Source organism: Phasianus colchicus, chromosome 3 (assembly GCF_987193195.1).
Source record: "Phasianus colchicus chromosome 3, bPhaCol1.hap1.1, whole genome shotgun sequence".
NCBI lineage: Eukaryota > Metazoa > Chordata > Aves > Galliformes > Phasianidae > Phasianus > Phasianus colchicus.
In genome coordinates, this window is record NC_143438.1 from 70,289,956 (window position 1) to 70,302,157 (window position 12,202).

General features: G+C 37.0%; 1 protein-coding gene across 1 annotated transcript; it reads left to right on the forward strand.

The window, feature by feature from the left end:
• The first annotated feature begins 2,014 nt into the window (after positions 1-2,014).
• On the forward strand, positions 2,015-11,993 carry DECR1 (2,4-dienoyl-CoA reductase 1). Its single transcript, XM_031590972.2, has 10 exons — positions 2,015-2,173; positions 4,001-4,203; positions 5,101-5,158; positions 5,302-5,388; positions 5,536-5,683; positions 7,649-7,748; positions 8,799-8,871; positions 10,908-11,054; positions 11,385-11,447; positions 11,541-11,993. Exons 1-10 carry the CDS (start codon positions 2,102-2,104, stop codon positions 11,598-11,600), a joined length of 1,011 nt encoding a protein of 336 aa, XP_031446832.1. The 5' UTR covers positions 2,015-2,101; the 3' UTR covers positions 11,601-11,993.
• The last annotated feature ends 209 nt before the right edge of the window (positions 11,994-12,202 follow it).

The window sequence follows — 12,202 nt, forward strand, 5'->3', positions numbered from 1 at the left end:
GAGGGGGCTCGGCCCGCCCCAGCGAGGGCTGCGCTGCTCGGCCTGGGGCTGAGCCCTCCTATCGGAGATGTATCGGGAATGTGGTTTTGGTGGAATCTTAATTTGTGTAATAGAATCATAGAATGGTTTGGGTCGGAAGGGACGTTTAAGTCCCAACCCCCTGCTGTAGGCAGGGACACCTCCCTCAGACCAGGTTGCTCACAGCCCCATCCAGCCTGGCCTTGAATGCTTCCAAGGAGGGGGCATCCACAGCCTCACTGGGCAACCTGTTCCAGTGTCTCACCACCCTCACAGTAAAGAATTTCTTTCTAATATCTAATCTAAAGCTACCACCTTCCACTTTAAAGCCACTTCCCCTTGTCCTGTTGCTGCCTGCCATTATAAAACATCCTCCAGCCTTCCTGCAGGTCCCCTTCAGGTACTGGAAGGCTGCTAAAAGGTCCCCCCAGAGCCTTCTCTTCTCCAGGCTGAAGAGCCCCAGTTCTCTCAGCCTGTCCTCACAGGGAAGGTTCTTCAGCCCTCTGATCATCTTCGCGGCCCTCATCTCCATGTACGATGACTTTAAGCATTCTTTGTCCTTAAATGTTCCCTTTTAATATTTTCCCTCCTGCACTTCCTCTGAGATAAATGGCTCCAGTTTTTTTAATACCTTTTGGGACAAGTTTTCTTCATCACTTTTACTCATTTTTTCATTCCCTCATAATTTTGCAATTTCCATTTTGCACTAGGGTGACCAAAATCTATGGTGTATCCTAGATGAGGCTATATTTCAGCTTTGTATAATGGTACTTCAATATTCTCTGTACTGTTCATTATCATTTTTCTGGCTTATTTATCCTTTTGGCTTGGCTTTTGTGATAACAATTTCATATGACAAATCATCATCATAAGAAACTGTATGAATCCTGTAAACCATATAACAACATTTGTACTCTCAATTTCCCTGCATTTATCCAACTTTATCTTCTGCTATCATTTTCCTATTGATTCCCATTTACTTTCTAGACTTCTCGAGTTTCTCACTGGTCCTCCAATCCTGATTGATCAAAGGAATGCTTGTTCTTTAAGTTTTTGGTTCTCCACATATTCCTTTATTTTCCTGATCAAAAATGATTCATCAGGGTTCAAAACTTAATTTCCTCAGTGACTACCAGCACAGAAGGAGGCCTTTCAGAAACCCATACAGGCAATAGTCTTAACTCAGTACATTAACTCATGAAATAGAACCAGAGTCCATCAAGCCCAGTGAAACAGTATCTAAATAGAACATTGAGGTGATCCACCATTCATCTTTTCCCTGAACACAAGCATAGACCTTCACCATTACTGTGTCTTCAGTGCACTAGCTTTCTCCTTGATACTTACACTCAGCTGGAGGTTTTTTTTCTTAGTACTCTCTTGTATCAACAGTTTCTTGGACTATTTCTAAACTGTATCATGAGGGGTTAACATTTCTTTCATTGGCGTACTTTGAATGGCAGAAACTGTAGGAATCCAAGTTTACAACCATTGTCACACCTGGCCAGGCCCTTGGAAGCCCGAATGATGTTTGCCAACACTCACATACTGATTTTCTCATGGCATTTCTATGACACATTATTGAGGCAATTGTCCCTGCAGAAGACCAGTGCCAGTTAGATGCTTTCAGACCACACTTTTTTAACTGCTACTGCTTTTAATGACTTTTTTTTCACCTACAGATGTTACATTTACATTTTTACAATTGCTCAGGTTACCCCACAAAATTAAAAAAAATAATAATAATTAAAAAATGGGTACTTTTTGCCCTGTAAACCTCCCAACTTGTTATCAATCAGAGATTGGATGCTTGAATGGAAGTATTCTTAAACTCTTCCTATACTCTTAAGTACCACCCAAACTGAAGATTATTCATGAAGTGTCTTTCGAATAGCACGCAGGGCAACTCGAGGTGATGGCAGAAGCCGAGGCCGGAGGGGCGCTGCAGACCCGGACTCGCCGCCCCGCCCGCTCCAGCCGCCGAGGCAGAAGCGCCCCTCCCGCGGCCGGGCAGGGCTGAGAGGGGCCGGGGAACGGCCGCTCCGCACCGCCCCGGCGCACACCCCCACCTCCGGAGCACAAGATGGCGGCGGCAATGATCGGCCGGAGCGCTCTCCGCGGCAATGGCTCGATCCGCTTCCCCGGCACCAGACGGGTAAGGCGCCGCCCGCTCTCTTGGAGCCGAGGGTGGGCCGAGAAATTCTCAGGGCTGGGGTACTCCCATACCCTCTCAGCGCCCCGTGCTCCCCGGGACGCGCCTCCCGCCTGTTTCTCCCCGCTCCCCTTCGGGCACGCCGGTATCTGCTGCAGGAGCGCACGATGCCATCTGGGTGAAAGGTCGGAACGGTGCCACCCCCGCTTCGTGGGGGCGTGCCTTCTTAGGAAAGACTTCCTCCGGGAGCCTTTTGTGGTAACTGCGTGATTTACTTCCACCACCTGCGTACGGGGGAGTTTGTTTTTTTTTCTGCTGTTCACGTCGCCTGGCTTCTTTATACCTCTCTTTATGCCTGTAATTTAATTTAGAACCTTGGCGTTAAGTGCTGGGATGGTTACTTAGAATAAATCCTCTCAAGGAAGCCCTTTGTGCAAAGTAGTGACGAGTCCCCGAGCAGACTGCTTTAACACGTGGGCTCGATGCTTTCGGAGACGTTCATTAGCTTTGGTGCAATACCCCGTGCTCCTGCTTTCTATCTGCCTCCTTCAGCAGGAGCTGATTGCACAAGCTCTGTGGTGAGCAGGGGAGGCGGCTGTGTCCATCATCACCAAACCCTTTTGGAGAGTTTATCCCACTGACCTGATTGAAAGAGAGTCCCAGTGGCACCTCGACTCCAGCTGATAGACTATTCAGCTATTGCTAACAGTGTCACCTATTAATTTCAGTGTTGCAAATGGGAGTTTGTACATGCCACAAGCTATTTATTGTTCTATTTGTACTGTTTTGAAGTAGCCTTTCCTCCTTCAACACATTTCCTGTTGGCATAACAATGTTATGTTTTTATGAGCAGTGCCATATAAAAGTAAACACAAAATTTTCCTAAAATTATACTAGAAGCTTCTGTAGTCAAAAGGATGCATTAAAGACTCAATTACAAATTAGTACTGGAGAAGATAAAGATAGCTGAAGTTCTCCTAATTTTTCTCACTTAAAGAAATAACTGAATTTTGTTGTAGTTAGAAATGTTTTCAGTTCCAGATTCAGGTAACTTTCATATTCCAAGTAATCTGTGAATTTCTTAACTATTTATGTAATGCTGCTGTGCCAAGTCATGTCATTCAGTTTGAGGCTCTACTCCAGTATTTGAGGATTACAGAAATGCCCTCTTGACTGTTTTTCTTGGTGAAACTACAAATTACTTTTTGCTTACACCAGAGTTGTGTAACTTATTGCATGTACTAGTATTATAAGATAGTATTGCATACTGTTTTCTTAGAACATGTATTACTGAATGTAATAAAGAATTTTCTTCTCTGGTGTTGTTTTTGTGGGTTTTTTTGTTTGTTGTTTTTTGTTTGTTTTGTTTTTAGTAAGTACCAACCACACATTTGCTTGCAAAAATTAGCTAGTTGATCTAGGGCTAACTTGCTGTAAATGGTATGCAGTATGTATATGAATGTGAAACTCAAATCCTACTGTAAATCTAGTAATTAACTGGTATTTCCACATATATGAGCAAAACAGACAGCCATAATGATAGCTAACATTTGAAATAATCAAAATTGTGATTAAAATATATATTCTCAGTATTTTTGTAGTTGGAATGGAATGTCTAAAAGTGGCTTAGTTACTTTACTAGTTTAGGGTTTGTTTGATATTATGGTGCGCTTTTAGTAACTTCAACATAAATGCAAGCTATGCATTTTTGTATTCAGTTTGCGTAACAGGAAGGTAGCTATAAAGTTGTTACTTTCACAAGCAAATCTAATCTTTATTAACGGTCCTTTAAATGGAAATAGAATTTTTTTTTCTTTTTCTTTCTTTCAGTTCTTCAGCCGTGGACCAAATGTGTTGCTGCAAGAGAGCAAAGCTCCACAAGCTGCTTTCTTTTCACCTCTTCAAAAAGTGATGTTGCCACCAAATTCCTTTCAAGGGAAAGTGGCATTTATAACTGGTGGAGGTACTGGGATTGGCAAAGGCATGACAACAGCTTTATCCAGTTTGGGTGCCACGTGTGTCATAGCAAGCCGGTAAATATTAATGAACACATTTTAGAGCTTTTAGTGTTGAGTGCTGAATGGATCTGGTTTCCTTTCTTCGCAAGCTGGATAAATTTATTTTATTTGCTCTCTTAATTTATTTACTCTGGTTAATTTATTTACACTGTTCACTTTTAAATTATAGTGTAGCATGGGAAAGACCTGATGAGAAGACTTTGAAAAATCTTGTGTGTTGGAGCAGAAAAATAAAAACCCAGAATACTAGACATAAATTCCACTAACGTGTAAAAGAGAGCACAAAATTGAAATGGATGTTATTGAACACTTCTGTTTTAATATGTGTTCATTATACAGGTTTTAATAGCAACAAAGAATTAAAATAATTCCTCTTAATACTTGACAAAGATAAGTATTTTTATACAGTTTAACAGAACTTTATACAATTCTGTTAGTGAAAACGAGAAAAGTAAAAACAAGAAAAGCAGTTTCATTTTGAAAACAAAATTAGTGTTCTGACATTCTTCCAAGTAGCAATTTAGATATTTGAAATCCGGCCCTTGTAAAGTGTTAGCAGAGCAGTACATAAAACTGGATTTATTATTATTATGTACTGAATAGGAAAGTACTTAGCTAACTTACTACATTCGATTAGTTTAAGATTGTTCTTCTTCCATAGTCATTTCTCAGTTACTTTTAAGTAGTAATGAACAGAAGGTACCTAGATTTTTTAATTAACTTTCAGAAAATTAGTAACTAAATGTTTTCATTTTGAAGCTGTTTTCACGAAAATTTTCACTATGCACAAACACACACGCATCACTTTTTAAAACTTAGCTCGTATCTGCTAAGAAAGGATTCATCAGCTTTTTATTTTTCTGAATTGTAATTGCATTTAATTGAAAGTCACTGATATATGATTATTTCTAGAAAGCTTGATGTTTTGAAAGGAACGGCGGAAGAAATTTCTTCTAAAACAGGGAATAAGGTAAATTTTATAGAACTGAGAATTTTATTTACACATCAAATGGGTATAGATTTTTTTTTATGCATTTATATACTTCTGGGGGATTGTTTAATTAGTTTGATAAGCATTTGAAGTCTTAAGGCTGCCTTTCCATTGTTATACAGGTCCACGCCATCCAGTGTGATGTGAGAGATCCAGCTTCTGTTAAGAATGCTGTTGCTGAATTAATTCAAGTGGCAGGACACCCTAATGTAAGTATTGTAGAGAAAGAAAACAACTTCTGTCTTTGAAAATGCTCTGAGCAGTTATGAAGGAAATGACTGTCATAGAAAATGTATGTAATGTAGAGAGACCTTCTCTCAGGAAGGGTTATTTTTGATTAACTCCTTGTGTTTCAGGTTGTGATAAACAATGCAGCAGGAAACTTTATTTCCCCTTCTGAACGGCTTTCTGCTAATGCATGGAAAACTATAACTGATATTGTACTTAACGGTACCGCCTTTGTAACTTTGGAAATTGGAAAGGAACTCATTAAAGTACAAAAAGGTATCTTCAATTTACATTAAGTAGTTCTTAAGCCTTGTAGCATACTGTTACTTGCTTTCCTTCCCTTACAATGCCTATGTATAATACCCAGTTTTGTGAGTATGCAAGAAGTCACACTTAAAAATCAAACAGCAGGACTGGTTAGCAATTACAGACCTTAAGAGTCTGCTCTTAAGGTTGGAACCAGAATACAGAGGTTGCATTTGAAAATCTGTTTGCAGAGTTTACAGTAATTGTAAAACATTTGTAAAACTGAAGAAACTTTGTTTAAAGCATATGTTATTTCTCCCAGGTCTTCAATATCTGTGTTGGTTTCATTAAGAAGCTGAACATGACATTTATTTATTTAAATGAACAACAAGAAAGAATATCACTTAACATTCTCCTCCTAGACTTGTACATATATAAATAATTAAAATTCACAACTGTAGTATTGGGCTAATGGTACTAGAGAATACTACCTTTGAGGCTTTTTTTTTTTTTTATTGGTGTCATATAATCATAGAATGGCTTGGATTGAAAGGAACCTTAATGATCATCTATTATGATATCAAATGCTATTTGATACTATCAAATAGCATTTCAAGTGGTAAGGTGGGTTGTGATTTTTCAGATGGCCCTACAAATGATGTTCTCTAGGTACATCCACTATGCTGAATTAATCCTGTTTTATTTGCACTGTATTCCTTGAACTCCAGAGTAAACTCTCAAAATGTACCCAGTGCTTTGTACTTCCTATAAAGTTTGTACTATATTAATGGTAACAGTATAAACTTAATGTTGTATATGTATTTCTGCAAGTCTGTAGTAGTTTTGGTCATTTGATGAGGTATTTCATTCTTAGTTAATACTCCATCCCTAACTTTGCTTCATTGTATCATTCTAGCAAATATGTTAACAGTTTGTTCTGTGGCCTAATGGATGCTTACAGCATATTCTTAGAGTAATGTAAAATATAGCTTTAAAAATGTCTGTCTCTTTTGCTCTTGAATTAAAACTACTTTTGCTACTTCTGCCTTCAAATTTTGCAAGATATAGAAGTCATTCACCTTCATGCTGTCTCTCTTTATTTCCCTACTAAGCTTACAAAACACAGAAATTTCTCTTGCTGTTTCTTGCATGTCGTCTTTCTAGGGGATTTTGTATTTAAGCATCTTTTATACAAAGATTTTTGTTTGTTTGTTTTTAGATACATTTTTGCAAGTAAATCAGGTGTGTATCTGTTTGTCCTTTCATTATCTGCTTTCATTTTCTTTTTGCTTGTTTGCATTTTTATTTTTTTTATTTGAGCAGAGACCTGAATTTCTGAAGTGATAGAAATTCTCCCAGTGCAAATAGTTTAAGACTCTCTATCAGGATGTGCTATACATCTGACAGTTACAAGAAGATTAGCACATACTTTAGGACTGCAGGGTGACCTGTACTAAATGTGCTTTAATAAACAATAGAAGAGTTCTGCTTTTAAACTGTAAGTTTGCAGTGACATGTAGAAGAGGTTTGTAATCTGCTAGTGTATTATTTGTGCATTCTCACTCACAAAGTGAGAAGACTAAATTGCTTAGATATTTTCCATTTTATGAGTATAAACTTGGGAAATGTATGTATGAATTGAAGTGTACTTCAAACTTATGGGCTGTAATTTTATTATTCTTGCTTCTGTGTTAGGTTCATTCAACACAGCTCTGTTCAGCCTGGGCCCATTATCAGTAGAAGTCTGAAGTTAGGTTTTAATAGCCTAACATAGGCCTGTTCTTGTGTGTTGATCAGCTCTCACATTCAGAATAGGGGGAACTGAAGGGGAAAAAAGACTAGTTCTTCTAAAAATCTTTTTTCAACTCAGTGGATGGCATCCCTTACACTGAAACTGCAAACTTATATACCACTGAGCTCGCTTTTTAACTTAGACAATAAATTTGATCTTTGTGTGTGTTGTTTTTTGTTTGTTAATACTGTTGCAACTTCCAGGAGCCGCATTCCTTTCTATTACAACCATTTATGCAGAGAGTGGTTCAGGATTTGTGTTGCCAAGTGCCTCTGCCAAAGCTGGTGTTGAAGCAATGAGCAAGTGAGTAATGGACAAAAAGCTGCTTTTCACATCCCTGCGATAGGGTAAATGTAAAAACAGAGCTAGTTGGTACAATTAATGTAGTCCTCCCATGCAGTGTGATCAGAGAACCTTCCAGCCTCTAGTATCCTTGCAACAAAATAATGTGCTGACAGCTTCTTTCAGAATGAAGTGTGAACTGCTACTACTGTGATAATTTTATTATGGCAAAGAAGTGAAAATGTGAGTGCATGTATTTTGTAGAAGCAAATGTAATTATCAGGAGTTTTCATGCTTAGTGTTTTGGGTTTTTTTTTCCTTTTATTACTTCTGAATGGAACAAAATCAGCCAATAGCCATTTGCTGTGGTTAGAAGAAGAGAATAACAATGGAGTCAGTGTTTCTTTGGTTGAAGTAGTTCTATTTGCAATGGCTCTGGAAAGCATCTGATGCATTTGGGAATAAGTTATAGTTTTAAAACATCTTATGTCAATTGCTACTATAGTAGCAGCGTTCCCACTTGGGTGCATTTTTTTTTCCTCATCACCTGCATGTATTTCCCACCCCTTTGCCCACTCCTCTCCACTAATTGCTCAACTTATCTCTCTTAGAGTTGGCTCTGTTATGTAACTTTTTTGTGTTGGCAGAGCTAATCTTTATGGCTGCCTACTTTTGCCCTTTGCCTTGCATGGACTGTGGCACTTAGCCAGATTGTAGTGATCCTGTTAAGCTTGTAAATTTGCTATAAAACAACACTATGATTGAAGATGTATTTTTTTCCTGCGGGTTTGAGTTGGAAAAACTTCTCATAGAACCCAGAAGTGTTAGAGCCAATGCAGGAAAGTTAAACTGCATCTATTAAATCAGTGTTCCTGTGTTTCTGAATGTGGTTTTAATTTACTTCTAAAATGTTGTTGTTCTTAAGAAAAACATCAAAACCCCTTAAGTGGAAATGCCTGTTTCAGGACTCAAATTTTAGTATTCACACATAAGATTTGGTTGTTTACTTATTAATAGCATTATTAAAATAACGTATTTAAAATATTGATGCATTTTTTAATGCATTTTTAGGTCTCTTGCAGCCGAGTGGGGTAAATATGGCATGAGATTCAATGTGATTCAACCAGGTCCAATAAAAACAAAGGTACATAGCATGAAATGAAACACAGCCTTGAATATGCTTTGTAGTACAGGCTTGCACTTAAGATAGTCTAATCTTTTCTATAAGTACCAAATTAGAGTATAAGTTCTTTGGAAGTCCAAGGTTGTGCTGGAATAATGGTAAATAACTTGTTCAATAATTAGTTTATAAAATAGAATGTTACAATACTAATATAACATAACCCTTTTTTTTTTGAGTGTTTCAAAGAACTACATGCCAAAATATTAAAATATTAAAATATATTTTCTTTCGTATGTATTTGAAGCTATACATTATTTCTCAAGTGAAGTGAGTTCTTGATGAGTATAAGTGCCTATTTCTATTTGAACTCCTGATTCTTTAAACAAAGTATCTCAATTCCAAAATTTCAGAGTCTTTTTTTAGGTATTTGAGAACAGAGACTCACTAGTTTTATTGAAAACCACATAACTAGAAAGAGGAAAACATAAGGCAGCAAAGAAATGTGAAGCTTTGGTATGAGTGAAAAGGAGAACTGGAGGGTTTGAAGGAAGTAATCTAGACCATCTGGAGCAGGAAGAAGAAGGGATGAGTGCTGCAAGAAGAGAGAGGCGAATCCCTTTCAGAGTCCAAATATTACAGTTATGAGCAGTAACAGCTAATAATGGTATTTCAACTATCTGCATAGTGCTTCTTGATTTTTTTTTTTTACTGTTTTGGGAGTGCGTGTGCAAGGTTGCTACATTTTTGTTTTGTCAGTTTTCCATGCTGTTCCAGACAGCTCATCATTAGCTTTCTTGACTGTAAGGATAGATAAGTGACAGTATCAGCAATGTTGTTAAAATGACATTACAGGATCAGACTGAAAGCTCTCCAGGCCTTGTACCCAGTAGACTTGTAGCCAAAGGTATAAGAAAAAACATGTAATGACATTTATTTTTTTGTTTCCAGCCTCTGGTAGTCTGTGGCACAAAGAGTTTGATATATACAACTCTTCATAATGTAGTTATCTTGATGGATTATTTTTTTAATCCTATTCCTTTGTCCTATTCCTTTTTGAATCTGTATAAACTTTCAGCATCCTATGTCATGTGGCAAGATGAGTTTGTTTTATAGATTCTCAGAATTTTTGACAAGTTAAATACTTTAAGCGTCAAGATTGCTACTTCCTGTTAATGTTTCTGATTTAAACTAATAGCATATTTCCCACTCAAGAAGCTCTGTTTTCTCTATAAAGCATTGCATTTGTCACACTAGTTCCGAATTAAAATTTCTCTGGAAGCGTAAAACTATGAACTGGCTTTACTTAAAAATCATATTGCAAAATCAAGTCTTTCTCCTTTACGGATTACATCTTTGTCTTTTGAAAACACTACTGGAAATCACAGAAGGAAAAGGAAGAAGCATACCAGAGCAATACTATGAAGTTTATAAACTGCCATTTAAAAACATGGCCGTTGAAGGCTTAAATGGCGTGAGTGGAGCTGTAATTACTTGAATTAGAGTATACTTTAACAACTTCAGTAACCTAAGATAAATGTTCCTGATGCTGCTTGAGTAATTGTTTCTTTGTGGAGAAGCTGGGAGGAGTCAGAAAACTTCCATTTCCCGTGCTGTTCTTGGTTAATCAGATATTAGAAGCTTAGAGCAACTTAGTTTAATTCTTTAGCCATTGCAATAATTTGGGGTTTTTTTTTCCTTTTTTGCTTTTCAGTTGTCATTTATGTTGCATATTATTTGTTTCTGTAATTTTGCTGCGCTCTCTCCTTTTTACACAATAGTATATTAATATATTAGGGGTGTTTTGGGAAAATAACCACTTTTGTTTGTGTGCGTCTACCAAACAGGTGTTAAATTCCAGCTTGCCACCCATTGTAGATGCATATTGCTGCAAGTAAAGGAAATTGTTTTTTCTTTCCTACTTTTTTAAAAATCTTGCTGACAAAGATGGTATAGGCTGTTTGCTCACAAACATTAATTTCCATGTTAAGCTTAAATCTGTCTGTGGTTTTGATTTCTGATGTAGTTATAACTCTTTATATGTTTCTCTTAATTCTCAGGGTGCTTTTAGCCGCCTTGACCCAACTGGCATGTTTGAGAAGAAAATGATTGAGAGGATTCCCTGTGGCCGCCTGGGAACTGTTGAAGAAATTGCAAATCTTGCTGCGTATTTCTGCAGTGACTATGCAAGCTGGGTTAATGGAGCAGTAAGTTACAGTTGATTCCATTTATACAGGCAATCTGATGATGGTCTGAGTTTTTCTGAAATTTTTTAAATGTCTGTTACGTTATAGTATTTCAGAAATGAAACAAATAAATTACTTTGAAATTTGAAATCGTGATTAATCTTTTAATTATTAATCTTTTTAAGCACCTTCAAAAAACTTTTTTTTTTTAAAAAAAAGATTGAATTACATCATTTTGAGTGTGTTCGGATTTTGCTTGATCCGAATCACTAAAAATGACTTACAGTTTAGAACAAGGGAATACTATAGAAAAAATGCTGTTGCTAAATACACCGCTTATGCTTTCTCTAGGTTATTAGAATGGATGGCGGAGAATATGTTTCTATGGCAGGAGAATTCAATGATTTGAAAAAGGTACTAAACTTCTTGCCTGCTATTTTCTGTTCAAGTATTTGGATATGTGATTATTGTATGAAACCCCATTAAAATGCTGTTTTCTTTTTTTAGGTTACCAAAGAGCAGTGGGATATGATGGAAGCAATGATCAGGAAAACAAAAGGCTCTTAAAGTGCCTGACTGTGTGGTGTTGACTTCTGGAAATAAACCACTACTAATTCATGAATATTTAGAAATAACCAAATGAGAAAGTGAACTTCAAAATCTTTGTATGTTGATTGCAGTAAAATATTTCCAAGTTTTCATATTTGGAATATAACTTGTCTTTTTCCATCTGCAGTCTAACCTTATAAACAGCAAACAACAGTTTGCTAAAATCTTATTGTACTTTGGTAATTTCTTACATAACCATGTCATGATCTACAGTTAGGTTTTTAAATATTGCAGGATTTTTTGGCTTCTGAGGTTTACGCAAGTATCTCTTAATTATAGTTTGAACAAGATTTCAAATAAATGATTTCCCATAATGATGATGGAATGTGATGTAAGAAAAAAAAAACAAAACAAACAAACAAAAACCCCTTGCTCTACACTGCAGCTTGGGAGAAAGGCCTCACTTTTAGAGTCTTTTGCAAAAAACTTCAGGGGAGACTTGGTTGACTTCATGAGTTTTGGAGTCGAGGATGTAGAGGGTTCGAAGAGTGCTACACTGCAACTGAAAAAAAAGTATTTGCAGCATACAAGGGGATTTGGGCTGTTTCAGATATGATTGG